General features: G+C 45.4%; 1 protein-coding gene across 1 annotated transcript in view; it reads right to left on the bottom strand.

Annotated features, from left to right (window-relative positions):
* Positions 1–23250, bottom strand: part of NFU1 (NFU1 iron-sulfur cluster scaffold) — an 83352-nt gene that overhangs the window by 50518 nt on the left and 9584 nt on the right. Inside the window, exons 3-6 of the mRNA XM_068274804.1 lie at positions 19090–19225; positions 16686–16752; positions 16473–16587; positions 14183–14246 (exon numbers count right to left, since the gene is read on the bottom strand). Coding sequence (XP_068130905.1) covers positions 14183–14246; positions 16473–16587; positions 16686–16752; positions 19090–19225 — 382 coding nt within the window. The remainder of the gene's footprint in view (positions 1–14182; positions 14247–16472; positions 16588–16685; positions 16753–19089; positions 19226–23250) is intronic.

Genomic DNA, 23250 nt, shown 5'->3' with positions numbered 1-23250 from the left:
ACTGCCGCCAGCCCGGACACATGAAATTTGACTGTCCGGAGCGGAGACAGACACCACCAGCACCTGGATCATCTGTATCCCCTGTACCTCACCCACAGCAGAGGCAACCCGCCAGCGAACCACAGCCTGGAGCATCGGATTTTGTCCTGTTTGCCCGTGGAAAGGAAATCCGCGACCGAACCGACCAGCAGCAACTTGTTAGAGTGAACGACAAAGTTGTCACCGGATTCAGGGACACCGGAGCTGACATCACGTTAGTTCACTCACACCTTGTGCCAGAGGAGAGCATCAGCTCCAGCTGATCCCTTGCCCTTACTGGAGTAGAGGGCACCCTTTTTCACATAGCCCACGCGAGAGTGAAGCTGGATTGGGGAGGAGGGGTCCACGAAAGGGTTGTTGGGGTTATGAAGGATCTCCCAGTCCCTGTGTTGCTGGGGACTGATTTGGGCAAGCTTGTGTCCTACTATGAACCTGCCACGACCGCCTTGTCGCTCACGGAAGGAGACGGACTCTCCACCCACCACCAGGTACTTTATACACTTGGGGGAGCACCAGGGGGAGGTGGGTTGAATGTGCCCAGTTCAAGGGTACCAGGTTCAATAGTGCCTGCTTCAAAGGCACCTGAGTTTGAGGTACAGACTGTCTGTTGTGATGATGCTGTAACTGTACCTGAGTTTACTGTACAACCTGTCTGTAATGGAAAAATGTCTATACCTGTCAATGTCATTACTGCATGCAATGATGATTTGAGTAATGTCCGTCGGTGCCATTCTGACAGTGTACCTGTGCTAGCAGTAACGTGCAGCTGCACTGCTCAGAATCCGAGCTCAGAACAGGTGGAGGGGGTTCCGGCCTCCTCCCCCTCCTCTGACCGCAGGGATGAGACCTTTCAGCCGCTGCCCTCGTGTGACATGAGCCAGTTGGCTGAAACTGACAGCGCCGTATTCTCAGCCGCACTACAAAGTGACCCAAGCCTGGAGGTGCTCAGGCAGCAAGCCGCTGAGCCCCTCGCAGACGGGGCCGCTTTCAAGGTGTACTGGGAAGGTGGGAGACTGTACAGTGAGTCTGTACAGCCCCCTACAGGTATATCCCACGCGAATACCAAATGGCTTGTGGTCCCGAGTGCGTTCAGGGGACATGTGCTGAAATCCGGGCAGGGCACTCAGGGGTCCGCAAGACACTTGCCGGTATTCGGAAACAGTTTTATTGGCCCCGGATGAACAGGGATGTAGCAAACTACTGCAGAGCATGTGCCGTCTGTCAGGAGCTGGGAAGGTCCAGGGATTCCCGCGGGGTTCCCTTAGGTCCACAGCCACTTAGCAGGGGAACCCTGCGTGGGCTGGCTGTTGACCTAACCAACCCACTGCCCGTTGTCAGCAGTCCCGGCAGACACCACGTCCGACTGCAGTGGCGCAAACGCCCTGTCCAGAACGGTCCATGTCGGGTCAACCCTGAGGGTAGCAGACCGCGACCGGTCCAGGGGAACCGAGCCACAGGCTCCAATAGGTTTCCCTGCCGCACCGGCAACCCGAGACCCGTCAGCCAGGTTGGTCGACACCGGAACGCTGATGGGCTGTCCCGGTGTCAGGGGGGACTAGGCCCAACAGCGCCAATGGCTGCTACGACGGATGTCTTGCTGACAACCCTCTACACAGCGTCAGGAAGGGGAGGTGTCACGGAACAGCCGTGAGAAACTAGAACGCAATCGGTTTATTGCGCCGATCGCCCTGGATGGTAGTCAGGCCAGCGATCTAGAGATTGACATTCCGGGTTTTTTTTTAAATAGGAAGTTTTTTTTCCCCTGTTAGCAGCTGGCAGGAAGACTGGCCCTGTGACTGCTGATTAAGCCAGAGGTGTAAACTCAAAGTTTGTCTAAGCTGATCTCACATTCAGATGTTAATTGAAGGAGCCAACAGGGCCTTTCATAGACGGAGATCCCAAGAAGCAGACACAGCTGGACTCCAGTCAGGCTGACTCCAGCCTTAGCAGGAAGAAATGAATGTACTATATAATCTTTTGCCCATTTACAGAATACAATAAATAGGGTGGTTATGAGAGCGGTATCATTGGATCCGTAGGGTCATGCTGGATCTCTTGATACCAGTCGAAAGGGGCCCGGGGCCCCTACAACCCAGGTATGAATCTACCCAGGACCCTGATCTGCTGCACTAGCCATGTCGGATATCATATTAATCTGTATTTTCCTCCAAGTATGAAGCTGTTACCCCCCTAAATGTAACGTGTATGGTTCAGGAGTTACAGCAATTCATAAGTTTAGCTCTAAAATCTCTCAGAGGGAATGAACTGTCATTTGCTGGTAGCTCAGAGGGGGCCGGCATTGCCACACCCCCAAACCAGCTTCATCAAAAGCACAGAGCCAGCAGGCGGGCTTGAGTCCTCCACCCTGAAAACATCTTGAACTCATCTGTGCCAGCTTGAGGATATGCTGGCATCCACCTGGTCTGAACTCTGAACTTTGATTGAAACCCAGAACTCTGATTTTTCCCACAAAAAAGGACATCTTTCCAGGAACTAAGTATTTTTCTCCCTTCTTTTATTTTTTATACTGGCTATTACTGTTTTAATAATTGTTGATTTTAATAATTGTCTGTATATATTAATTATTTATATTGCTGTGAATAAAAGACTTCCTCCAAGTCATTCACTGTTCCGCTACCCTGCTTATCAGCACACACAGAACTGATCCCGGGTCTCTGAAGATACGCTACTGTTTGTTTGTTGTTGGCTAGACAGAATACCGTGTGTTTAACCGTTTTATTCGCAGGACTAGTCAGTCAGTAAATCGGGTCCACTGGCCCATACCAGTGGTGGTGGCAGATACCGTGGAATCGTGTGTACGTTGTAATTACCCGTGTCTCACAGGCTCCCTTCTGGGCTGTCTGCAACTAATTCTTAACGGTTCCTGCGCATTGACTGCGACCAGAGTTCGCACGATCCGTGCGCTGGCACCGTTTAGAAGGCTAAGTGCGGTCAGCCACTAGGGCTCCTGTGACAGTGCCCAATATAAAACTTGCACTGGGGCACATAGCTCCACTGGCAACAAAGCTTGCAGCGTATGGGGCTGCATAAGTGCAGATCAGTCAGAGTGCTCATGTTGACCCCATACTTCGCTGAAAACACTAACAAAGGGCATGCGAGCATAAGGGAAGAAGGTGGCATCATGTATAGTGCCAACATATTGTTGCAGACCACATATAACCCTATCAGGCAGCAGCATTACTGATAGCAGAGGATTTTTAAAAATCTGCAGCAAACATCTTGGTACTAGATATTACATGACACTTTCAGTGTTGTTGAGTACTTGCCTTAATGCAGTTGTTCTCAAACCTTTCCATGTTAAGGCACCCTTTACAAAAACAATTACTAAATCTCACGCTTGCCATTTTACGCATTGTGCCTTGTATCGTCCTCTGTCCCCCTTGTCCTCCCTTTGTGTCACCATTTGTTCCGTATCCTCTTCCATCCCCTTTGCATCCCTCTGTCCCATATGCTCATTTGCCCTCATTTGTCCTGTGTCCTCATCCGTCCCCCTCTGTGTCCTTGTTTGTCCCGTGTCCTCCTCTCTCCCCTTTGTGTCCCGTTTGTCCCATGCACTTCATCCCCCTTTGTCCTGGTTTGTCCTGTGTCCTCCTCCTTCTCCCTTTGTGTCTTTGTGTCCTCGTTTGTCCTATGTCTTTGTTTGTCCCGTGTCCTCAATCCCTTCTCCTTTGTGACCTCATTTGTCCCAGTGTCCTTCATCCTACTTTGTGTCCACTTTCTTCCCGTGTCCACCTTTGTCCCATGTCCTCATTCGTTCCTCTTTGTCTCTTCCTTTATCCCCATGAAATCCTCTGCATGCAGAGTTAAAAGAAGATGAAGCTGGTCACGTGTCTCACCTGATCCTGTTAGCCGGCGGCGATCAGAGACCTCTCCTCTCCATCACTCTTCCCCTTAGTGCCGACTGTGTGTAATGATGTGATAAGGAATAGTCAGGGAAGAGTGAGGGAGAGGAGAAGCTGCTGTTTGCTGCGGGCACCCTCGGATCAGGTGAGAAATGCGATCGGCCAGAGTAACAGAATAAGGGCGGTGGCACCCCTGGGAAGTGCTTGTGACGCACCAGATTGCTGCGGTACTCAGTTTGAGAACCGCTGCCTTAATGGGCCAGAGCTGATTTAGCAGAACAGAGGTGAGGCAAGTGCTATTAAGCAAGTGCCATTACTGTTTTGGCTCATTTGTGAATGTTGCTGGTAGACTATATATTTTCTTTTGTAAGTGTACAAAAGCACAAGCTTTTGTAAAGCAATGAATCGGCAACACATATGCTGTGAACAAGCCCTGACAGACCACAGCTTACAAAGAGGAAACTAGAATAACCATAACATGGTAATAACAGGGAAACATCTTCCTGACTGGTCATAAAAATTACACTTAATATAAATCAAATGGACCCACAACAGCAGTATTCTATAACATCACCGGTTTAATTTAAAATCAAGGAAAAAAAAAATCTTTTTACTATAAATAGATTAAGCTCAAGTTTAATTTTTCTGCACCTTTTCTGCAGAAGAGGAAGCAGAAGCTGTAGAGATTATTGCTTCAATAAAACTGGAATTGGGTCAATAAATGCATTTTCTGATAAACCTGAACTGAGAATTTACTCTACAATGAAGTAATCTTATAAGTATTTTATTAATGTGTACAACTTTTTGTAGCCCCCCGGGGTCCCAACTGCCATTCCACATTATAGCACCTTTTACAATCTGATACTGCACCAGAAGCAGCAGTGGGTGTGAATGAGGACACAGTCACTGCACACGGCCAGTAAAAGGCACTGTTAATACATGGCTTCTTTCTTTGTGTGCAAGCGATTCATTTTACTGGGCAAATGGAGTTTGTGAACTTGCTTGTTCGCAGTGCAGATATGCTTGTGGATGGCTGCAAACTCTTCTGGAGTAAGAAATTCAAAATCCTGGCAGTCAAATAGTAAAGGCACTATAATGGGCAATGGGAAGGACAATGGAGGGAACAAGCAGCTGTAAGTGCTTTTAATACTTACAGGTGCAATAGGCATTACTTAAAGGGATACTTAAGTCAAAAATAAAAAATGATTTTTACTTACCTGGGGCATCCCTCAGCCCCCTGAAGCTGTATGGTGCCCTCGCAGCCTGGCTCCGATCCTCCTGTCCCTGCCGGCGGCTACTTCCGGGTTCGGCGACAGGCTGGGAATGCGAGTGATTCTCAGCGTTCCCAGCCGCTATAGCACCCTCTATGCTGCTATTGCTATAGCGTATAACATATACGCTATAGCAGCATAGAGGGTGATATAGCGGCTGAGAACGCGGAGAATCACTTCACTACTGAGGGGGTTTTCCCATTCTGTACCAGATCAATATTCTCCTTTCAGCACTCCATCCATTCATTCGCCTAATACTTTATTACTACTTATCACAACGAAACAATCTACAGTATACCTTGGGGTTTTTTTTCTCCAGCAATTAGGCTTTCTTTGGGAGGTACATTTTGCTAAGAATTATTTTATTCTAAATGCATTTTAACGGGAAAAAGAAAAAAAAAATCATTTTTTGTTTTTGGCCATTATAGTTATAAAAAAAAAAGTTTCGTCCCTAAGGGAACTATGTATGTATTTTTTTTTGTCTTTTTTTTATATGCATATAATTTATTTAGGTATTTATGGGAGAGTGTGGGAGGTACAGGGTTTATTTTAAATGTATGAGTGGGTAATTTTAAAAAAAATAAATGTATGTAGGTGTAATATTACTATTTGGTGAAACAAGATGTCCTCGCGCATTTTTTTCCTGTTATTGTACTATTAGTATGTGAACAGGAAGTAATGCATGGACGTGTTACTTTGTTCTCCAACAATGATCGCGGCATCTCATTGAACTGCGTTCGCATTCATTGATCTCCCCTCTAATGGGTGGAGAGGAGTACCCTGCAGGGTCGAGCGGCGGCGGTTCATGGCAATAGACAAATATCTATGCCGATGGGCTGGAATTGAAGTCCTGCTGGGGTGTAGATATATTGCCGCCAAAGGCATAAGTGGTTAAAGCACACCCGACCTGAAAACAAACAATGTAAATAAACATATGAATGCAATACTTGCCTCCAGCAGATTTTGCCTGCAATGTACTTTCCTCCCTCCATTATCCCAGTATGGCCGTGGCTCACCTCTGAAAACCAGCACCTCCATCTTGAAATTGGGGCAGACCCTGACAGAACTTCCAGGTCAACACTACTTCTGTTCACACGGGCCTCAGAGGGGGGTGGTCAAGAGGTTGTGAATGGGGTGAGGAAGGGACATAAATGGGATGGGCTAACACTATCATGCACAATTTTCCTGCTGGTAATTACGAGGTGAAAGGGAAGTGTGTGCATGACAACAGACAGCACCAAGAGGGAAGTAAAACCCCTCTGAACATACCTCTCTGCTTAGTTCAGAGCTATCCAAATGGCGCCTCGAGGGCCGCATCCAGCCCTTGAGAGCTCTTACTGTGGCCAGTCTGTTTGCAGTGTCACTCCCTCTTCTCTGACTACTTCTGCCCAGCTCTCTCCCCTCGGCTCCGCCCCCCCAAAGCCAGGACGTTGCTGCTCAGAGAGGGTTCCCTGTTAGGTTATGAAAACACACCTGGAATTTGTGTAAGAGGCTCAATTTAAAGACCTCTACCGAAAGTTCTGCAAAGTACCGTATTGCCTTCGTATTACATCACTGAGTACACGTGTTGAGAAAGCAATTGGTGTCACTTCTGACACTGGACTGTGTTATGCACGTCCTTAAATCAGATGAGGATCTTCATTCATTTGTCTGCCGTTTTGAATAGATGCATATGGACTTGTTCTTTGAACTTGTAGTAAAAGCGACATCCTGCAGTTAGTGTTTCCCCGAAAATAAAACACTGTCTTATAGTAATTTGCCCTTCAGAAGATGTGCTAGGGCTTATTTTCGGGGAGGTCTTATATTTTGTGGAGGTAGCTAGATCCCCCTTTTAGTATATAGCCAGAGTCCCCCTGAATATAGACAAATCTCCCTAGTATATAGCCAAATCCCCCTAGTATAAAGACTGATTATACTACATAATACATATTATAGCATTACAGAAAATTCAAACTATGGAATCCAATACCATACTGTATACTGTACAGAGAATGACACTTATTGCCACACTGGTCTGAACTCAGCTGTGATGGACTATAACAACCACCATGGCTAAAAGCAGCAGACCAGGATGTGTACAGTAGCCCAATGACAATCCCTAAAGATCTGGCATGTCGGACCTCTAGCTACGCCTAAGCATGGCCCAACGGCATTGTTCTTGGCACCTCCCCACCCGCTGGAAGCCACTAAGTCAGATGCGCTTTTCGTCCCTTCGCCCCCCCCACGCATTGCAACAGAGGCGTCATCAGCCAAAGGCGACAGTGCACTAACAACACTGTACAGAAATGTCATCAGCCTTTGCACACGATGCGTCTTTTGCTATGTAGGGGGGAGCGGAGAAATGATGAGCGTGTGTAATGGAGAAGTTTCTGGTGGTGGGAGCAGCGAGAACAATTCTATCGTGCTGTGCTCGGGCATTGCTAAAAATCAAACACGCCGGATCTTCATGCAATCATTGTGCGCCTGATGTAGTCACGCAGGTCTGACCATAATGACCACCCCCGCCATGGCAGTCGTTATGGTACACCATTATTCTGCAGGAGAACAGAGGCGTCAAGAGGATAAAAGGAAGCTAAATGAGCTTAAAAACCAAATTCTTGGTAAATAGGAGGAGGTAGTGGTGGACTTACCTCCTCCAAGTAGACACACAACGACTGTAGTAAAGACAGTCAATATATTTTATTTATGAACTCCAAATATGCAACGCGTTTCGCAGGTTTGATCCCACTTCATTAGGCAATAACGGAGCAATAGCATATGTGGTCAGTAGAAGTGAACCTGAACTCTGGCGCAAGAAGGAAAACATAAAAAAATGCACCCTGTGTGTATTTAGAGTTTTGCCTGTCTAATTTCCCCTCATCTGTGACTAATCACAACTGTAATTTGGTCTCTCAGCTGTGTCAGCTGGCTGCCTTGGCAAGGCAGCTAATTTGTAAACAAAGGATGTTCTCCCTTTGTCTGCTTCAGTGAAAGCAGGAAGTAGACACATTCCTGCAGATTTATTACAGGATTTGTATCAGCTGTAACAAATAAATGTTTTGCTTTAAAGGTTATTATGCTGTTGCCTATCTTTTAGAGCAGAGAGGAAGTTCTGAGTTCAGGTCCGCTTTAACACAAAGTGCTGGACTATGGGTTAAATTTCACATTGGGCTTGATTCACAAAGCGGTTCTGTTAGCACGCTTGTGAAGAGCCCCTTATCACACCAAAAGTTGCTTAGGGCACGCTAATTAGCGCTCGTGCGCAAAGTCCCGCGCGCAAAACTTTATCCTGGGTTTTGGGAGAGGTTTATTTGGCTTAAGCAGGACTAGGATTGTTGCAACATAAAACAGAACAGGAAATTGTGGCAGTCGAAAAAACACTATACATACAGTACATGTTAATGTTAAAAGTAATTAAATGCACAAAAGTAGCAAGATTCACCAAATAATTTAGACATACTGGGTAAGCGCTTCAGGTCTATGGTACCTCCAGAGAAAGACTGGCAATTTTTTTTACACATATACTGAACCAATCTCACGGTCTTGTCTTATCCGTACATGGGAGTCCCCAGTAAACAAACCAGAAAGGGACTGTAGGTTTGTTCTTAACTTGAATCCATCCTTAAGACAGAACACTGTGCTAACTCTGTCCCCTGTAGCTCCTCTGTGCCTCCAGTGTCCCCCACTGTCACCTCTGTTCCCCTGTGCTTTCAGGTGTCCCCTCTGCCCCCCCCCCCATACACACACACACTGTCCCCTCAGTGTCCCCTCTGTGCCACCTCTGCCCTGCCACCCATATGTCCCCTCTGTGCCACCTTTGGTCTCCCTTTGTGTCTCCTTCTGTTCTAGTAGTAATTGTAATAAGCTAATTTCGCTTATGGAAAATTTCATAATTACGATTAGACGTAATTACCAAGGCTGTGGAGTTGGTACAAAAATCATCCGACTCCTAACTCTTACTCCTCAGTTTATGAAACCTCCAACTCCAGGTGCCCAAAATGGCTCCGACTCCTTAATATAATACTTACCCGGGCTGCAGATTTTGTACAAAAATAATCCGACTCCTCAGTTTATGAAACCACCAACTCCGACTCCACAGCCCTAGTGAAATCCACACAAACTTCCAGACGGTCCCAGAGCTGGATCGTAGGTTTGCTTTAAAATGTACAGTACAAAATGTGTACGCAGAACTCAGAACTTGCTATATACAGTGTACCTCAGCAAAATGTAATTTTACCAAGTTTAAAAAACATTTTTCTTTGAATTTTTTTTAAATTGATTTTCTCAAAAACTATAAGGTGTTTTTGAAAAATTATTTTTTACTTGTTCACACAGAATTAAGCCATTCGTATAGACGAGTCTTTCTTAGATGAGCCAAGCATATGTTCAGAGAAAAGGCATAAAAAGACAGTAGGGCCTGAGAGTGGTTAGATTGTGTCTGCAGGGCTGTTTCTGAACATTGTGGTGCTCCAGACAAGGCACCTTTAACCCCCCCTTTCCCAAGTCTTATAAATAGGAAACATCATAGCTTACATTCATTTGTTTTGCAAGTCGGTAACAAATTGACAAATTACACTGTATACAGAAATTATGTTTCTTTAAAATAATCTCTAAACGGATTCTCGCATTTTTACCAGGCCAGATATACCTCAGTGGGCAAACACTTAATGAATCCATATAAAAAAACATTCCTATAATTGTTATCAGGGGTGTGTGGCCACCATTATACCGTGTAAGGTAACAATCACGGCACTTTGCATGGGAGTCACCTGATATCTTAAAGACCCTGCCGTGACGATCAATTTCAGCGCGTCGCAAAACATTCGTTCGCCGTAAAAAAACAAAACAAAACTAAAAACTTGGCATAAAAGAGTCTCATAAGCAAAGTGTACTAACAATAGCTCGGTGGTGCCCCCTCCTTCTGGTGTCACCCCAGGCATCTGCCTGGTTTGACTATGCCTTAAAATGTCCCTGTGTATCTGCATGACTAACTGCCCAGTACAACTTTCCAACATCGTTCTGTTTCCTTTTTCCACTAAGGAGCATCTTGTTCTCAAACATTTGTTTATGCGTAGTACATGGGCCAGAGTCTCCGGACAGCCCTTCTAATGAATGCGGTTAGCACATTCAGCCACACCCTTTATGTACAAATGAAGCATACAGGCACAGCATCCCCTCACACATCTGCAGCAGAACAGGTCATTGCAAACAACTTAGTGATGTAATATGGCCAAGTCGTATTCAGTAATGTTCATTGACTGGATGCCCTCCAGGCTCCAGTAGCATTACATCAACTCATGGAACGCTCTATCCTTTAACTCAAGAAGGCTTAACATTTCTCTTGGAACGTCTTTTGAAGCACTTGAAGGCCACTCCCATTTCCTTTATCTATGGCGCCTGAGCCCCCAAATCGCCAATTATGTTTCACAAATGCCAAACATGATTATAGCCTAGTGGTTTGTAAACCAATCTTATACTCCAGCACACAGACTTATAGCCTGAGCTGTTCACGCTAAATAAGTGAGATCATTCCATCTGAGGAGAATAATTATTCATCCTGTCACAATGCCCTTGTTCAGGATGCTGGGGACTCTGTAACCATGACAAGCCCATTAATCTGGATTAGCTAGAGTTGAAGTGCAAGTACAATAAATGATATGGTGCTTAGAGGTTTAGTACAAGTACACTTCAATTACCCATTTGAAGGACAGAGATACCAGCCTCTGAGATACAATACTGGGCATAGTCAAAGATACCATGCAAATTTTCTTTCCTGGGATAGTATGGCTGTCCCTGCCGCTTTAAAGTGAGCCCGAGGTGAGAGTGATATAGAGGCTGCCATATTTATTTCCTCTTAAGCAATACCAGTTGCCTGGCTGCCCTGCTGGTCCTCTGCCTCTAATACTTTTAGCCATAGACCCTAACAAGCATGCAGCAGATCAGGTGTTTGACAATATTGTCAGATCTGATAAGATTAGCTGCATGCTGGTTTCTGGTGTGATTCAGACACTACTGCAGCCAAATAGATCAGCAGGGCTGCCAGGCAACTGGTATTGTTTAAAAGGAAATGAATATGGCAGCCCCCATATCATTCTCACCTCGGGTTCACTTTAAGGAATGCAAGGTGGATGACCAGGGAAACAACTGATATCAGGGAGATATTATTTTCATGAACTACTAACGTTTGATCAGCTTTAGCGCTTTCTGAAAAACCGATGAGAATATTGTGCAGGGTGAGAAGGAATTACATCACTTTGATGGTACGATAGATTAGCTGCTATGGAAGATCAATCAGGGGAGTAACCGTGAAAATGCCAGATAACGAAAGAGCAAAAAATCAACATGATTATTTATTAAAGGACAACAGGTGAAATGTGACATGATGAGATAGACTGTGATAGATGTGTATGTACAGTGCCAAGCACACAAACAACTAGGCTGTGTTCTTTTTTTTTTTTTTCTTTCTCTGCCTGAAAGAGTTAAACATCAGGTATGCAAGTGACCGTTTCTGTCCGGGTCGGTCTGGGTCAGACTATCGCATAGCCCTCAGTGATAAGTGATTAGAGCCATAAAAAACGTTCCTGTCAGTAAATGGCTTCTGAGAGCAGGAAAGAGATAAAAAGGGTCAATAATTCATAAATTTGAGCGCTGGCATACTTCAATGAAGGTGTCATTGAGCAGAGACGATGAAACAGTAAAAACTTAAAAACTAGATTTAAATATAAAATTAAAAAAACTTTGGGATATCTAAAAAAGTTATTTTTAGGAGAAGGAGGATAGATACAATTGTTTCTCTCATCAGGTTATTTTCACCTCGGATGTCCTTTAATGAAAACTACAGGTCATTGTAAATTCTAGCCACAAAATCATGGAAAGTTACGGTGTGAGCTCTGCATAGCACAATATATACCCTTTTCCCAATTAGTGGGTGTTATAGAGTAATTGGTGTATGGCACCACCAGGTATTCAGGAAGGGAAGTATTCCAACAAGCACTCCTTATAGGTACAAACTTTATTCATTTAATATTAATACCAACATTTTGGGACTACAGTACCACACAACAAACCATAAGGCTTTATCTGGGCCTCAGCTCTTGCATCAATGTGCTTAGTGTGAGCAGCAGCCGGCAGAGAATTCTGATGCTTAACAGACAACTGTAACTTTATAAGATAAAAAGCGAAAGATACTTACCTCAGTAAGGGGGAGGCTTTGGATGGTCCAGAGGGTTTGTCTATTTTCCTGCAGGAGACAGCTCATTTTGGCGCAGCACCCCGGGTGGGATTTGTGCACTACCATAGGCCATAATGTGAATTACGGCTATAGCAGCATTCACTGACTCATTGTGGCTCCAATGATAGCCCAGAGCCCAAATTACAATAAAAACAGGGTAATTAGGGCGAAGCAAGAAATTTGGGAGCCCGCTATCAGCAGAAACTTGAGCGCCACCGAAGGTGAAATTTGGGCACCCGCCATTTATCGGGTGGTGTGGGCACCCATATATCATAGTATAGCCACAATTTATAATAGTGTCTATGGCAACACCCTAACATTATTGTAATTGTCCTTTAGATTGTAAGCTTGCAAGGCACGGGCTATCTCTCCTTTTACGGTCCTGGAATTTGTTATTCATTTCTGGCGCTGGGGGGCGGTTAAGATTAGGTGCTTGAGGGGGGGAAAGGGTTTAGGTTAGGTGTGGGGGGCTGTTAAGATTAGGCAGGGGGGTCTTTTTAAGGGTTAAGCATGGGGGGGGGGGGGGGGGCGGGTACGGTTAAGGTTGGACATGTCTGGCAGTCCTGCTGATTCTCTGCCTCTAATACTTTTGGCCATAGCCCCTGAACTAGAAAGCAGATCAGATGTTACACTGAAGTCTCACTGGATTTTCTGCATGCTTGATTGAGGTGTGTGGTTCAGACTACTATGCATGACAAGACAAGACATTTATATTGCATTTTTCTCCTGGCGGACCTTAAAGCGCCAAAGCTGCAGCCACCAGGGCGCGCTCTATAGGCAGAAGCAGTGTTAGGGAGTCTTGTCCAAGGTCTCCTACTGAATAGGTGCTGGCTTACTGAACAGGAAGAGCTGAGATTTGAACCCAGGTCTCCTGTGTCAGAGGCAGAGCCCTGATCCAGTACACTATTCAGCCACAGCAGCACACCAGGCAATTGGTATTGCTTAAAAGGAAATAAACATGGCAGCCTCCATATCTCTCTCACTTCAGTTGTCCTTTATCCAGAAGCAAAAAGGTCCGCACTTGTCCGAGGGTCAAAATCTTTATTAGGACATATCAAAATAACAATGCATGCATCAGAATGCTGACATGTTTCGAGCCTATACTAGCTCTTAATCAAGCTATGATTAAGAGCTAGTATAGGCTCGAAACATGTCAGCATTCTGATGCATGCATTGTTATTTTGATATGTCCTAATAAAGATTTTGACCCTCGGACAAGTGCGGACCTTTTTGCTTCTGGATTCCATGTGGGCCTTGCTGACCCGGTCATGCACTGTCGGAGAGGATTGGTGGGTTGTAGCGGTGTGCACACCACGTTTTTCTGCAGTTGTCCTTTATGTTGCCTTCTGGTAACTAGAGCTGTGACACGCTGGTGTACAAGCACAGCTGTTTAGCAGTGGTGTAGCTAAGAAGCCATTGGCCCCAGTGCAAGTTTAGCATTGGGGGACCCCCACGCATGGTATAGTTAACAATTGATAGAACACACCAAAACCAATCAAGGACAACCACAGTGTCAGAGGTGCAAGAAGGGGATGGGAAACTTGTGTGTTAATGACCACTACTATTCAACTCAACTACAGAAGTGAATATTATCAGCACAGGACCAGTAAAGAGCTACTGTGCTTGAGGGTTGGATCCTTCGGGACCCCTCTAGCCCAAGGGCCCCGATGCGGTTGCTACCTCTGCACCCCCTATTGCTACGCCACTGCTGTTTAGGTTTTCTGCATTATAGCAATATAGACGCTACTGTATAACTAGATCCCCACAAGAAAGACAGAGATGAGTGGTGTGCTGATTACCTGATCCTTGTGTCCAGTAGTTCTTTAATCATGGCCACCACCTCGTCATCCTCTTCTGATGGGGCTTTAACAAGAAAACCAGCACAAAAAAAAAAGTCAGAAATACCTGAGATGCCTTACATTTCCAGTAAGTTTAAATGGAAATTCAATGAACAATGAAGTGTCCTTACTGTATATCCTGTACTTCCCTGTGTCTGACCTACAAATCTGTCCACAAAACCTGTCCAAGCTACATTTCCGATCTTACTCAGAGGTACACACCTAGCCGCTCTCTCTGCTCCTCCAATGAACTTCACCTAACCGCCCCCCCGCATCACCCAGTCCCATGCACGCCTCCAGGACTTCTCAAGAGCTGCTCAAACACTATGGAACTCCCTACCTCCACCCATTAGGGCAGCCCCCTCCTTCAACATCTTCAAGAAGACCCTCAAAACTCACCTTTTCACTCTGGCCTACAACCCCTCACAAGTGCTCTAAACCCGCAGCTGAATTCTGGTCCCCTACCTTTCGTATCCCTACCTCTCCCTCTAGATTGTAAGCCTTTGGGCAGGGTCCTCCTCCTTTTTGTGTCCTACCTGATCATGCGCCTCCATTACTGTGCATCCATGCTATGCATTTGAGTGAACTCAACTTGCCTAATCTCCATGCTCCCATCCAGTGACTGACTAAGCATTACCTTGTTCTCATACTGTTCCGTGTGATCTGGTTTTTCTTGTATTCCTGTATTGTCATATTGCTGTATGTCACCCCTAAATATTGTCTGTAACCTAAACTAATGCCCAGCGTTGCGCAATATGTTGGCGCTTTATAAATACAACAAATAAATAACAGGTGACGTATCTCATTTTAATCACCGTACTACTCACTATAAAACATTTAAGAACCGACTATGTGAACCCATGCTTCTTTTCTTTAAACAGTGCATCCGAATATGAAAATATTAAAATATTCTCAATAATTAGCATTTAAAGCGGAACTGAAATCTCCTAAAAAAAAATAAATCAGAGTTTCACTTACCGATGCTCCGGTCCCCCGCTGCTGCTCACTTTTTTTCACACAATGGAAGCTGACTTCTAAGTCCACCTCCACTGCGCCCGGCCACGCGTATCCTCATACGCGCTCCTGTAGCCAGGAGCGTCCTGCACAAGCGCAGTACAAGAAAATCTCTACAGCTCCTGCGCCGTAGCCGGGAGCGTGGACGGGGATGCGAGCGGCCAGGGCCGCGCAGGCGCAATGCACTCAAACTGCGAGAAGTGAAACTTAGCCGTGGCGGGGGACCGGAGCATCGGTGAGTGGCAGTGCGGGCACAGGTCGGCTGCAGGGGGCTGGCAGAAGCTCCAGGTAAGTGAAACTTTTTTTTTTTTTTAAGAGATTTCAGTTCCGCTTTAAAGACATGTGCAGACATTTTGTCAAACAGTATAGCCCATGGTTTCCTACTTGGTTCCTAAACCATGAGGGATAGAAAAAAGGAATTGGTATGTAGCACAAGTCAGATTATGCGTTCATACACTATGCAGTCAAACGGGAACTGAGGAACAAAAAAGAAACATAACCTAAAACTAAAACAATACCCCCTCTTGGTGTCATTCCCCCGCCACCCACTCCCAATTCATCCCAGATATTTCTATATCTCTAATTTCCTGCCTGCCCGAGATTATCGTGACCCGTTGCCGAGTGACAAGTGTGAACGGCTCCGAGTTATGAAATAGGAGCCATTCACTCAATGAGTGAAGAACAGACAAAAAAAGTCAGTTTCCCGCTCTAGTGGGAAGACAGCCTTCGTGTCCTCACTTGAGGAGATGAGCCTGGATTCTGCGTTTTCCTTGGGATTAGAGCGGACCTGAAGATGCGTTAAAAAAATAAAACTTTCACTCACCTGGGCCTTCTGCCAGCTCCCTGCAGCCACGCTGTGCAAATGCCGTTTCCAAACAAGTCTTGGGACCCCCACCACAACTCTGTTTCCTCACCACCGACTTACAAGTCAACGGCCAGGAACGTCTTGCGCATTCGCGGTACAAGAAAATCTCTACTGCACCTGTGCAGTACGCTCTCGGCGACGGGAGCGCAAACGAGAACACGCATGACCACGGCTGTGCAAGTGTAGTGGATGGAGACTGCCAGAAGAGAAAGTGAGTCGTGGGCGAGGGAACGGAAGATCGTTTGTAAACAGCGTGGGCAAAGGACGGCTGCAGGGGGATGGCAGAAGCCAGAGTAAGCGAAACTTTTTTTTTTTCTAAAAGCACAACTATACCACAATGTCAAAGCCCAAGCAACAAGCTAGAGCACTCACCAGTCTCAGTGCGGGGAGCGTTCTCGGTCACTACGGGTAATCCTGAGGAGAAGAAATCCATAATGGTTGCATAGATATCAGGCTTGATTAGGTTCCAGTCACAATCTTCACTCTCCTGTTAATTGAGTTATAAGAAGTAATTAGTGAGATAGAAATCATTATTCCCTTCCCCCACCCATTCTCCTTTCTGCCCAGATAAATCGATCTCCTTACCTTTGTTACTGTAATAAAATCTGGCCCAAAAAAGACACTTTTCACACCTTCAACTCTAAACAGATGTCTGTAAATAAGAGATATAGTGAGATACATCCCGTCATTCATGCCTACCCATAAACAATAGACTGGATGTTATACTGAACACTTTTTTTATACAGACAAGAACATACAGAAATGAATGAGCCATCAGTAAAACTACAACCAATTATTGAATTCAGTAATGGAAGAGTATTGGAACATCTCAGATTTTTAATGCTGTGTGTGTTCTTCTTGTAGGCAATGAGTGGCAGAGCTTGTCAATCAAAAGGCCATCAAAAGGAGCACATTGGTGACAGTGTTTCTGGTTAAAACGCTGTCGGTTTGAGCCATGGTAAAGCAACAAACCACGGAATCCCTCAGCGAAAGTAGCATGGGTGGCCTTTCTTGGATCTAAAACCCCAAACTGCTTCCCCCCCGGCCCCCTCTCCCTACAGTGCAGAGTAGTGCAGCGGAACAGTGCAACATTTACCTGCTCCAGCGCTGCTTCAGGTCTCTTCTGTTCTACCTGCCGGCAACTCTGTGATGCATACAAACTATCACGGCCCCAACCCCTGGCAACACCTGCCAGTAACAGTAAAATGTCACCATGTGATAAATGTCAGAATGTGATTTAGGGATTTAAAAGATGTTACAATGGGCAAACACTGACTAAATCATTTATACATAATTATTGTAAAAATGAAGCATTTTTTATTTAATATTTTCACTGGAGTTCTTCTTCAAATACTATTCCCCCTCCGAGTTGTTGCAACTTGGTGAGAAGTGTAATTCAGGGTCCAGCAACCGCCAGAGCCCCGAATCGCCACAACGTGCCCCGCGCAGTATTAAATTACTGCTATGGGGCGCCTAGTTTCAGTGCTCAGAGCTGAGTGCCGAAATGACCTGCTTCAAGCAACACATCCTGCTTTATGCAAGAACATCAGAAAGTACTTTCTGATGTCTCCATTGAAGCGCTGCGTTGTGAGGTGATGAAATGCAGAAAATGCAGAAATGCAGTGAAGGTTGCATTTTTGATCACAAGTAATGATAGCCAATGGGTGCGTTTTAAGATACGCAATACAACCAAGTGCACAGCGCTTTTTCGCACAATGCACTCCCGTTGTCACTCCCAGAATGCATGTCACTTTACTACTGTTGTTGTAGTAAAAAAAAAAAAACACTTGATTGTACATGCGTTGAAAACGCGCCTAAAAACGCACAAGTGTGGACAGGCCCTTAGCAGAGATGTTCGAAAGCCCAGGATCTTTTCTCTTTCCCATTCTACTAATAAACCAGTTTGATAAAATAACCTCAGAGAATATTGCAATGGATAAAAAGGCCACAGCTAAAGAAGTACATCTAGTTGTGTTTAAAGGACAACTGTAGTGAGAGGTATGTGGAGGCTGCCATATTATTCTGGCCCTGCCGGATGCATAAATCTACTTTTATACAGTAATGAACCTCTGTTACATTAAGTCTGTCCGTTGTCCTAATTTGTTTTTAATTACCATATTTCAACATCAATAAAGAGTTTATGGTATGTATGTCGTGTGAAGTATAGTACTGTTTTTTTTTTAGCTAAGTCTATTTTTAACATTGACTCTCAAGTCAGAAATTACACGTATCTGGCATCAGCCAATCCCCGTGGGTGCCGGATAATGGGGGTGTTACTGTATTTACATTTTTGCTATTTTCCCCCCAAATACCATTCTAGGTGTATCGGTTTCCTTCACTTTACCACTTTAGATTGTCATTTAACAAATCGATCCTACGGGTTTTGAAAGTACATTCATTTTTTTTCCAGTTGGCAAGATTATAACACAAAATGTTATAAATACATGAATAAATGGTTGGCAAATACATTAAGAAAAATGTGGAACAAAATCAACTCTAAGCCCCCCTTCCCCAAGACTCTATACCAGCCTTTCTCAACCTTTTCACCCTGTAGGAATCCTGCAAGTAATTTTTTGATCTCAAGGAACCCCTGCATTTATTATGCAGGAGGCAACTGGCACTACCCACTGCCACTCATAATGCCTCCTTATCCTAGTGCTTTTTATTAATGTGCTTATTATTCTGAACCACAATTTAGTGCTTCTTTTTATAGTACCCCCTATTTTAATATGCTCTGTTATACTTCCCCCACGATGGGGGAAAATGCCAAGGAACCCATGCAGAGTACTCAGGGAACCCTGGTTGAGAAAACCTGACCTATACAAATCTGCCTAAAGCCTGGTACACACTTTCAATTATGATTGGCCAATCACTTACCAATTTTACCACTACCATGTAGCATGAGGGTCAATATACATTGAATATTATAAACAGATAATCATAATTGAAATTGTGTACCAGGCTTTGGAGTCTCATGAATGATAATTACCTAGCAAGAGGGGAGCAATAAGCAGAAGCAGGGTTGGGAAAATCCATAGTTCTCGCCTCTAAAACCGGCCGTCCAGGAATAAACTTGACGCTGTTGGGGTTGGGGGTCTCCTGTGTCTGGATAAACATACATCGTGCTGGAAGACAACATAGCAAGAACATTACATCACAGTGTCTATTCAAGATTTGAGAAAAATTAATGCAGAAAAGAGATACATAAAGTGGGATTAAACTCAAACTTACACTTTTGCTCTAAAACATTAAACAGAGAAAAAAACAAATATAAAACATAAAAGACTGGTCTAATGTCTTTTAAACAGCGTTTTTCCCCCATAGTGAAGCAAATTGATAACATGGCCAGTTGCTGTAAAAAACATCAGATTGTCATGTAATTAAAATAAACCCGAAGAGAGAAAACTCATTTTAGTTTTGATACTAACCCAAGGAGAGGGAAGGCCCTGGATAGCATAGAGCCTTTCCTTTCCTCCGGCCCATCTTACCAGAGTCATCCCCGGGTGTGCAGCTATTCAACTTGTACGGTCAAATAGCTCTTAGAGACTCCACAGGCAATCTTCAGAAATACTCGAGTACCTGAATTCCAAGGACAAGTAAATCTGTATTGTGTATGCTGCGGTCTACTTTTGGCCTCTGCATGTGGATTGTGATCTCAGCTAGGAGCTCAGCATCAACATGATAACATGTGGAGGGGCTTAAGCTGTCCTCTCCCATACAAAACAATAAAAAATACACTTGTTTTGGTAAACGTGTTTTCAAGCAATTAAAGCGTCTTACACATGTATGAGACATACTAGACTCAATTCCTCTGGCGATAGTCCCGGGCCGAAGCTGTACAGACATGTCACTAGCTTTGGGGCTAGTGATGCATTCTGTTGCTATGCATGGGTAGTGGCCGTGTACAAGGAGCATCACGGAGCAGGTGGGAAGAGAGGGGAGAACAATTCCTTCAGCCGAGTCAATCAACCAGGCAGATCGTTCACCGACATGCCAAGGGGGATTGGCACACACTAGATCAGACCTGGGCAAGCTATGGCATGCAGGCCGGATTCGGCCCATGACCGCTATGAAGCTGCCCCAGCGATAGAAAGCAGGATTTCACTTCGCTTGCCTTCTCCCTCCCACTGTACGTTCAAAAATTCTTACGTGCATGCAATCTCCATGGCAATGGCGAAATCATGTGACCTGCTGTCAATACAAACCAGCGGGTCACACGACGCCTTCGCCATGACGATCGCTGCTGGAAAGTGCAATTCGGTGAGTTACCACCCAATCTCTCTCCACGCATGCTTTCTCTTGAGGGAGGGAGACAGACACTATTGCTGTGGGACAAATTCTAGAGGAATGTGGCCCAATCAAAGGAAAGTTTGCCATATGGGGAGGTAGGGGGAAAGCACTAAACACTAGGGAACTGTATAGGGGAGGGTGATGGTCTCTAAACACCAGAGAACTTTAGAAGGGAGGAAGGTGGCCAGTAGAGATGTGGCGAACTGTTCGCCCACCCAGCGAACATCTCTGGGGGTTTTACAACTTCCGGGTCGCTCTGACCCGGAGTAGTACGCCTGCGCTGCCCGGCGGAGCACGTACTAGATCATGTTCCTGTTGCCGGGCACTCAATGCGCATGAGCATGATGTCGTTTACGACGTCACGAACATGCGCAGAAAGTGCCCGGCAACAGGAGCACAATCTAGGACGCGCTCCGCCGGGCAGCGCAAGTGTACTACTCTGGGTCAGAGCGACCCGGAAGTAGTAAAACCCCCAGGGATTCAGAGATGTTCGCCACATCTCTAGTGGCCAGTAGACATTGAGGTTGGCCCACGGCTAGGTCCCAGTGTACAATTTCGGCCCACTTTGTATTTGAGTTTGACACCCCTGATATAAAACTAAAGAACACTGCAGCTCCCCCTAGTGGTCAATACATACAGTGCTGCCCATAATTATTCATACCCCTGTAAAATTTTGACTTTCAAAGTTACTTCTATTCAACCAGCAAGTAATTTTTTGAGGGGAAATAACATAGATGTCTCCCAAAAGTTAATAAGACGATGTACAAGAGACATTATTGTGGAAAAAAAAAAACATTTCTCAACTTTTATTTACAATTGAGCAAAAACTGTCCAGTCCAAAATGATTCATACCCTTCACAAACTGTCATAGTTTGTGGGGAAATCCAAAGTTCTATACCATTCCAAATAGTCCAAGCTGTTCTAAAGCATCCTAATTACCCTGATTAATTGGAAACAGCTGTTTAATTAACTCAACAGATGAAAAACAGCAGCTCTCTGCAGTTGGTTTGTGGACAGTCATGGCTAAGACAAAGGAGCTCAGTGAGGACCTGCGGCTGCGCATTGTGGCTGCTCACAAGTCAGGAAAGGGCTGCAAGGTCATTTTTTAAATGTTTTAGAGCAAAAATTAAATTTTGAGATTCATAACCATTTTACTTAATCTGTATTAATAGTTCTTGCACTGAAATATATTTGTACAGGTAGTCCCCAACTTACGAACGCCCAACTTATGAAGACCCGCCGATACAAACTGCATTGGATTCTGTGTTTCCATGGGAACAAGTCAAATTGGACTAAAAAAAATTTAAAGAAAAAATGCCTTTTAAACTTGTATAAGCAGGTACAGAGGGCAGATGTGACAGAGGGGGACAATGGAGGCACAGAGGAGGTACAGGGGACAGAGGTAGCACAGTGTTCCGACTTAAGAACAGATTCAAGTTAAGAACGAACCTAAAGTGCCTATCTCGTTCGTTAACCAGGGACTACCTGTATTAGCAAATGCTAAAAAATAATCCATGTGAAATCTGAGTCTCATGATCCTTGAGGGTACTTTCACACTATACACATGGCATACCCTGAAAAACAGTTTTGCAACAGCAACAGCCTTGCACGTTACTATTGCGATGCGCCACACACAGTTCAGCACATCGTCCATAGAATTATACTTGCCCCGCAACTGTGACTGCGAGAGTTGGCCTGTAACACATAGCATGCTGCATTATTCCAATGGAAATCATTGCACCACAAACACACCAGTGTGGAAGCACCATTGATATATTATTGCATTGTATTGCAATGTGATTATATTATCTGTTGCGCTACAATGCAATGAACATAGTGTGAAAGGACCCCAACTTCATAATGTTTGTTAACAGAGCTCAGTGAGTATGCTGGCTGATCTCCAAATCACTGTGCTGTTACTGCTCAGCTTAAAGAGTCTGAAGCGAGAATAAATCTCGCTTCAGACCTCAGAGTTAGCAGGGGCACATGCCCCTGCTAAACCGCCGCTATCCCGCGGCTTAACGGGGGTCCCTTCACCCCCAAATCCCCTCCGTAATGCGGGGGAGAGCTTCCTGGTTGGGACAGGGCTAACCGCCACAGCCCTGCCCCACGCGCATCTGTCAGCGCGTATCTCCGCCTCTCCCCCTCCCCTCTCAGTCTTCCTTCACTGAGAGGGGCGGGGGAGAGGCGGCAATGCGCTGCTGATAGATGCGACTGGAGGCAGGGCTGCAGCCGTTAGCGCTGCCTCCAGGAGCGACCAAGTCTGCGACCAAGTGTCGCAGTGGGGGGTTTGGGGGTCAAGGGACCCCCGTTTAGCGGCGCTATTGTGGCGGTTTAGCAGGGGCACACGTGCCCCTGCTAACTATGAGCTCTGAAGCGAGATTTATTCTCGCTTCAGAGTCTCTTTAAAGAGAACCTATAAGAAGAAGAAAAATCTCAGGAGGGAAAGCATTTGGATCGTAATGAGGCTTCCCCCTTCCTCCTGTGCAGCAAGGATCCAGCGCCCAGACAGCAGCAGACCACAATATTTACCTCTGCGATCCAGCGCAGTACCATGTTATCCCTGGGCCTCTGATGGAAATAGCAGAGCCAGGTCAAGTCCGCTCTACTGGGCAAGCGTCTCGTGCCTGCACAATATAGTCGGGCCAGCTAACACTGTTTGTTGGCGGATATTCGGGGGGGTTGTCAGCACTGGATCGGGGCTACACAAGAGGACTGGGAAAGCTTCATTAGGCTCCAGAGGCTTCCCCTTCCCAAGGCAAGTATCCCCCAGGGGCTCTTTTTTCTTGAAGCCACCCTTTAAAGGAAACCTGAACTGAGAGGCATATGAAGGCTCCCCTGTTTATTTCCTTGTAAACAA

Source organism: Hyperolius riggenbachi, chromosome 3, assembly GCF_040937935.1.
Source record: "Hyperolius riggenbachi isolate aHypRig1 chromosome 3, aHypRig1.pri, whole genome shotgun sequence".
In the NCBI taxonomy this organism is placed as follows: Eukaryota; Metazoa; Chordata; class Amphibia; order Anura; family Hyperoliidae; genus Hyperolius; species Hyperolius riggenbachi.
The sequence above is the reverse complement of the archived record's forward strand: the minus strand, read 5'-3'. Positions and strand labels throughout refer to the sequence as shown.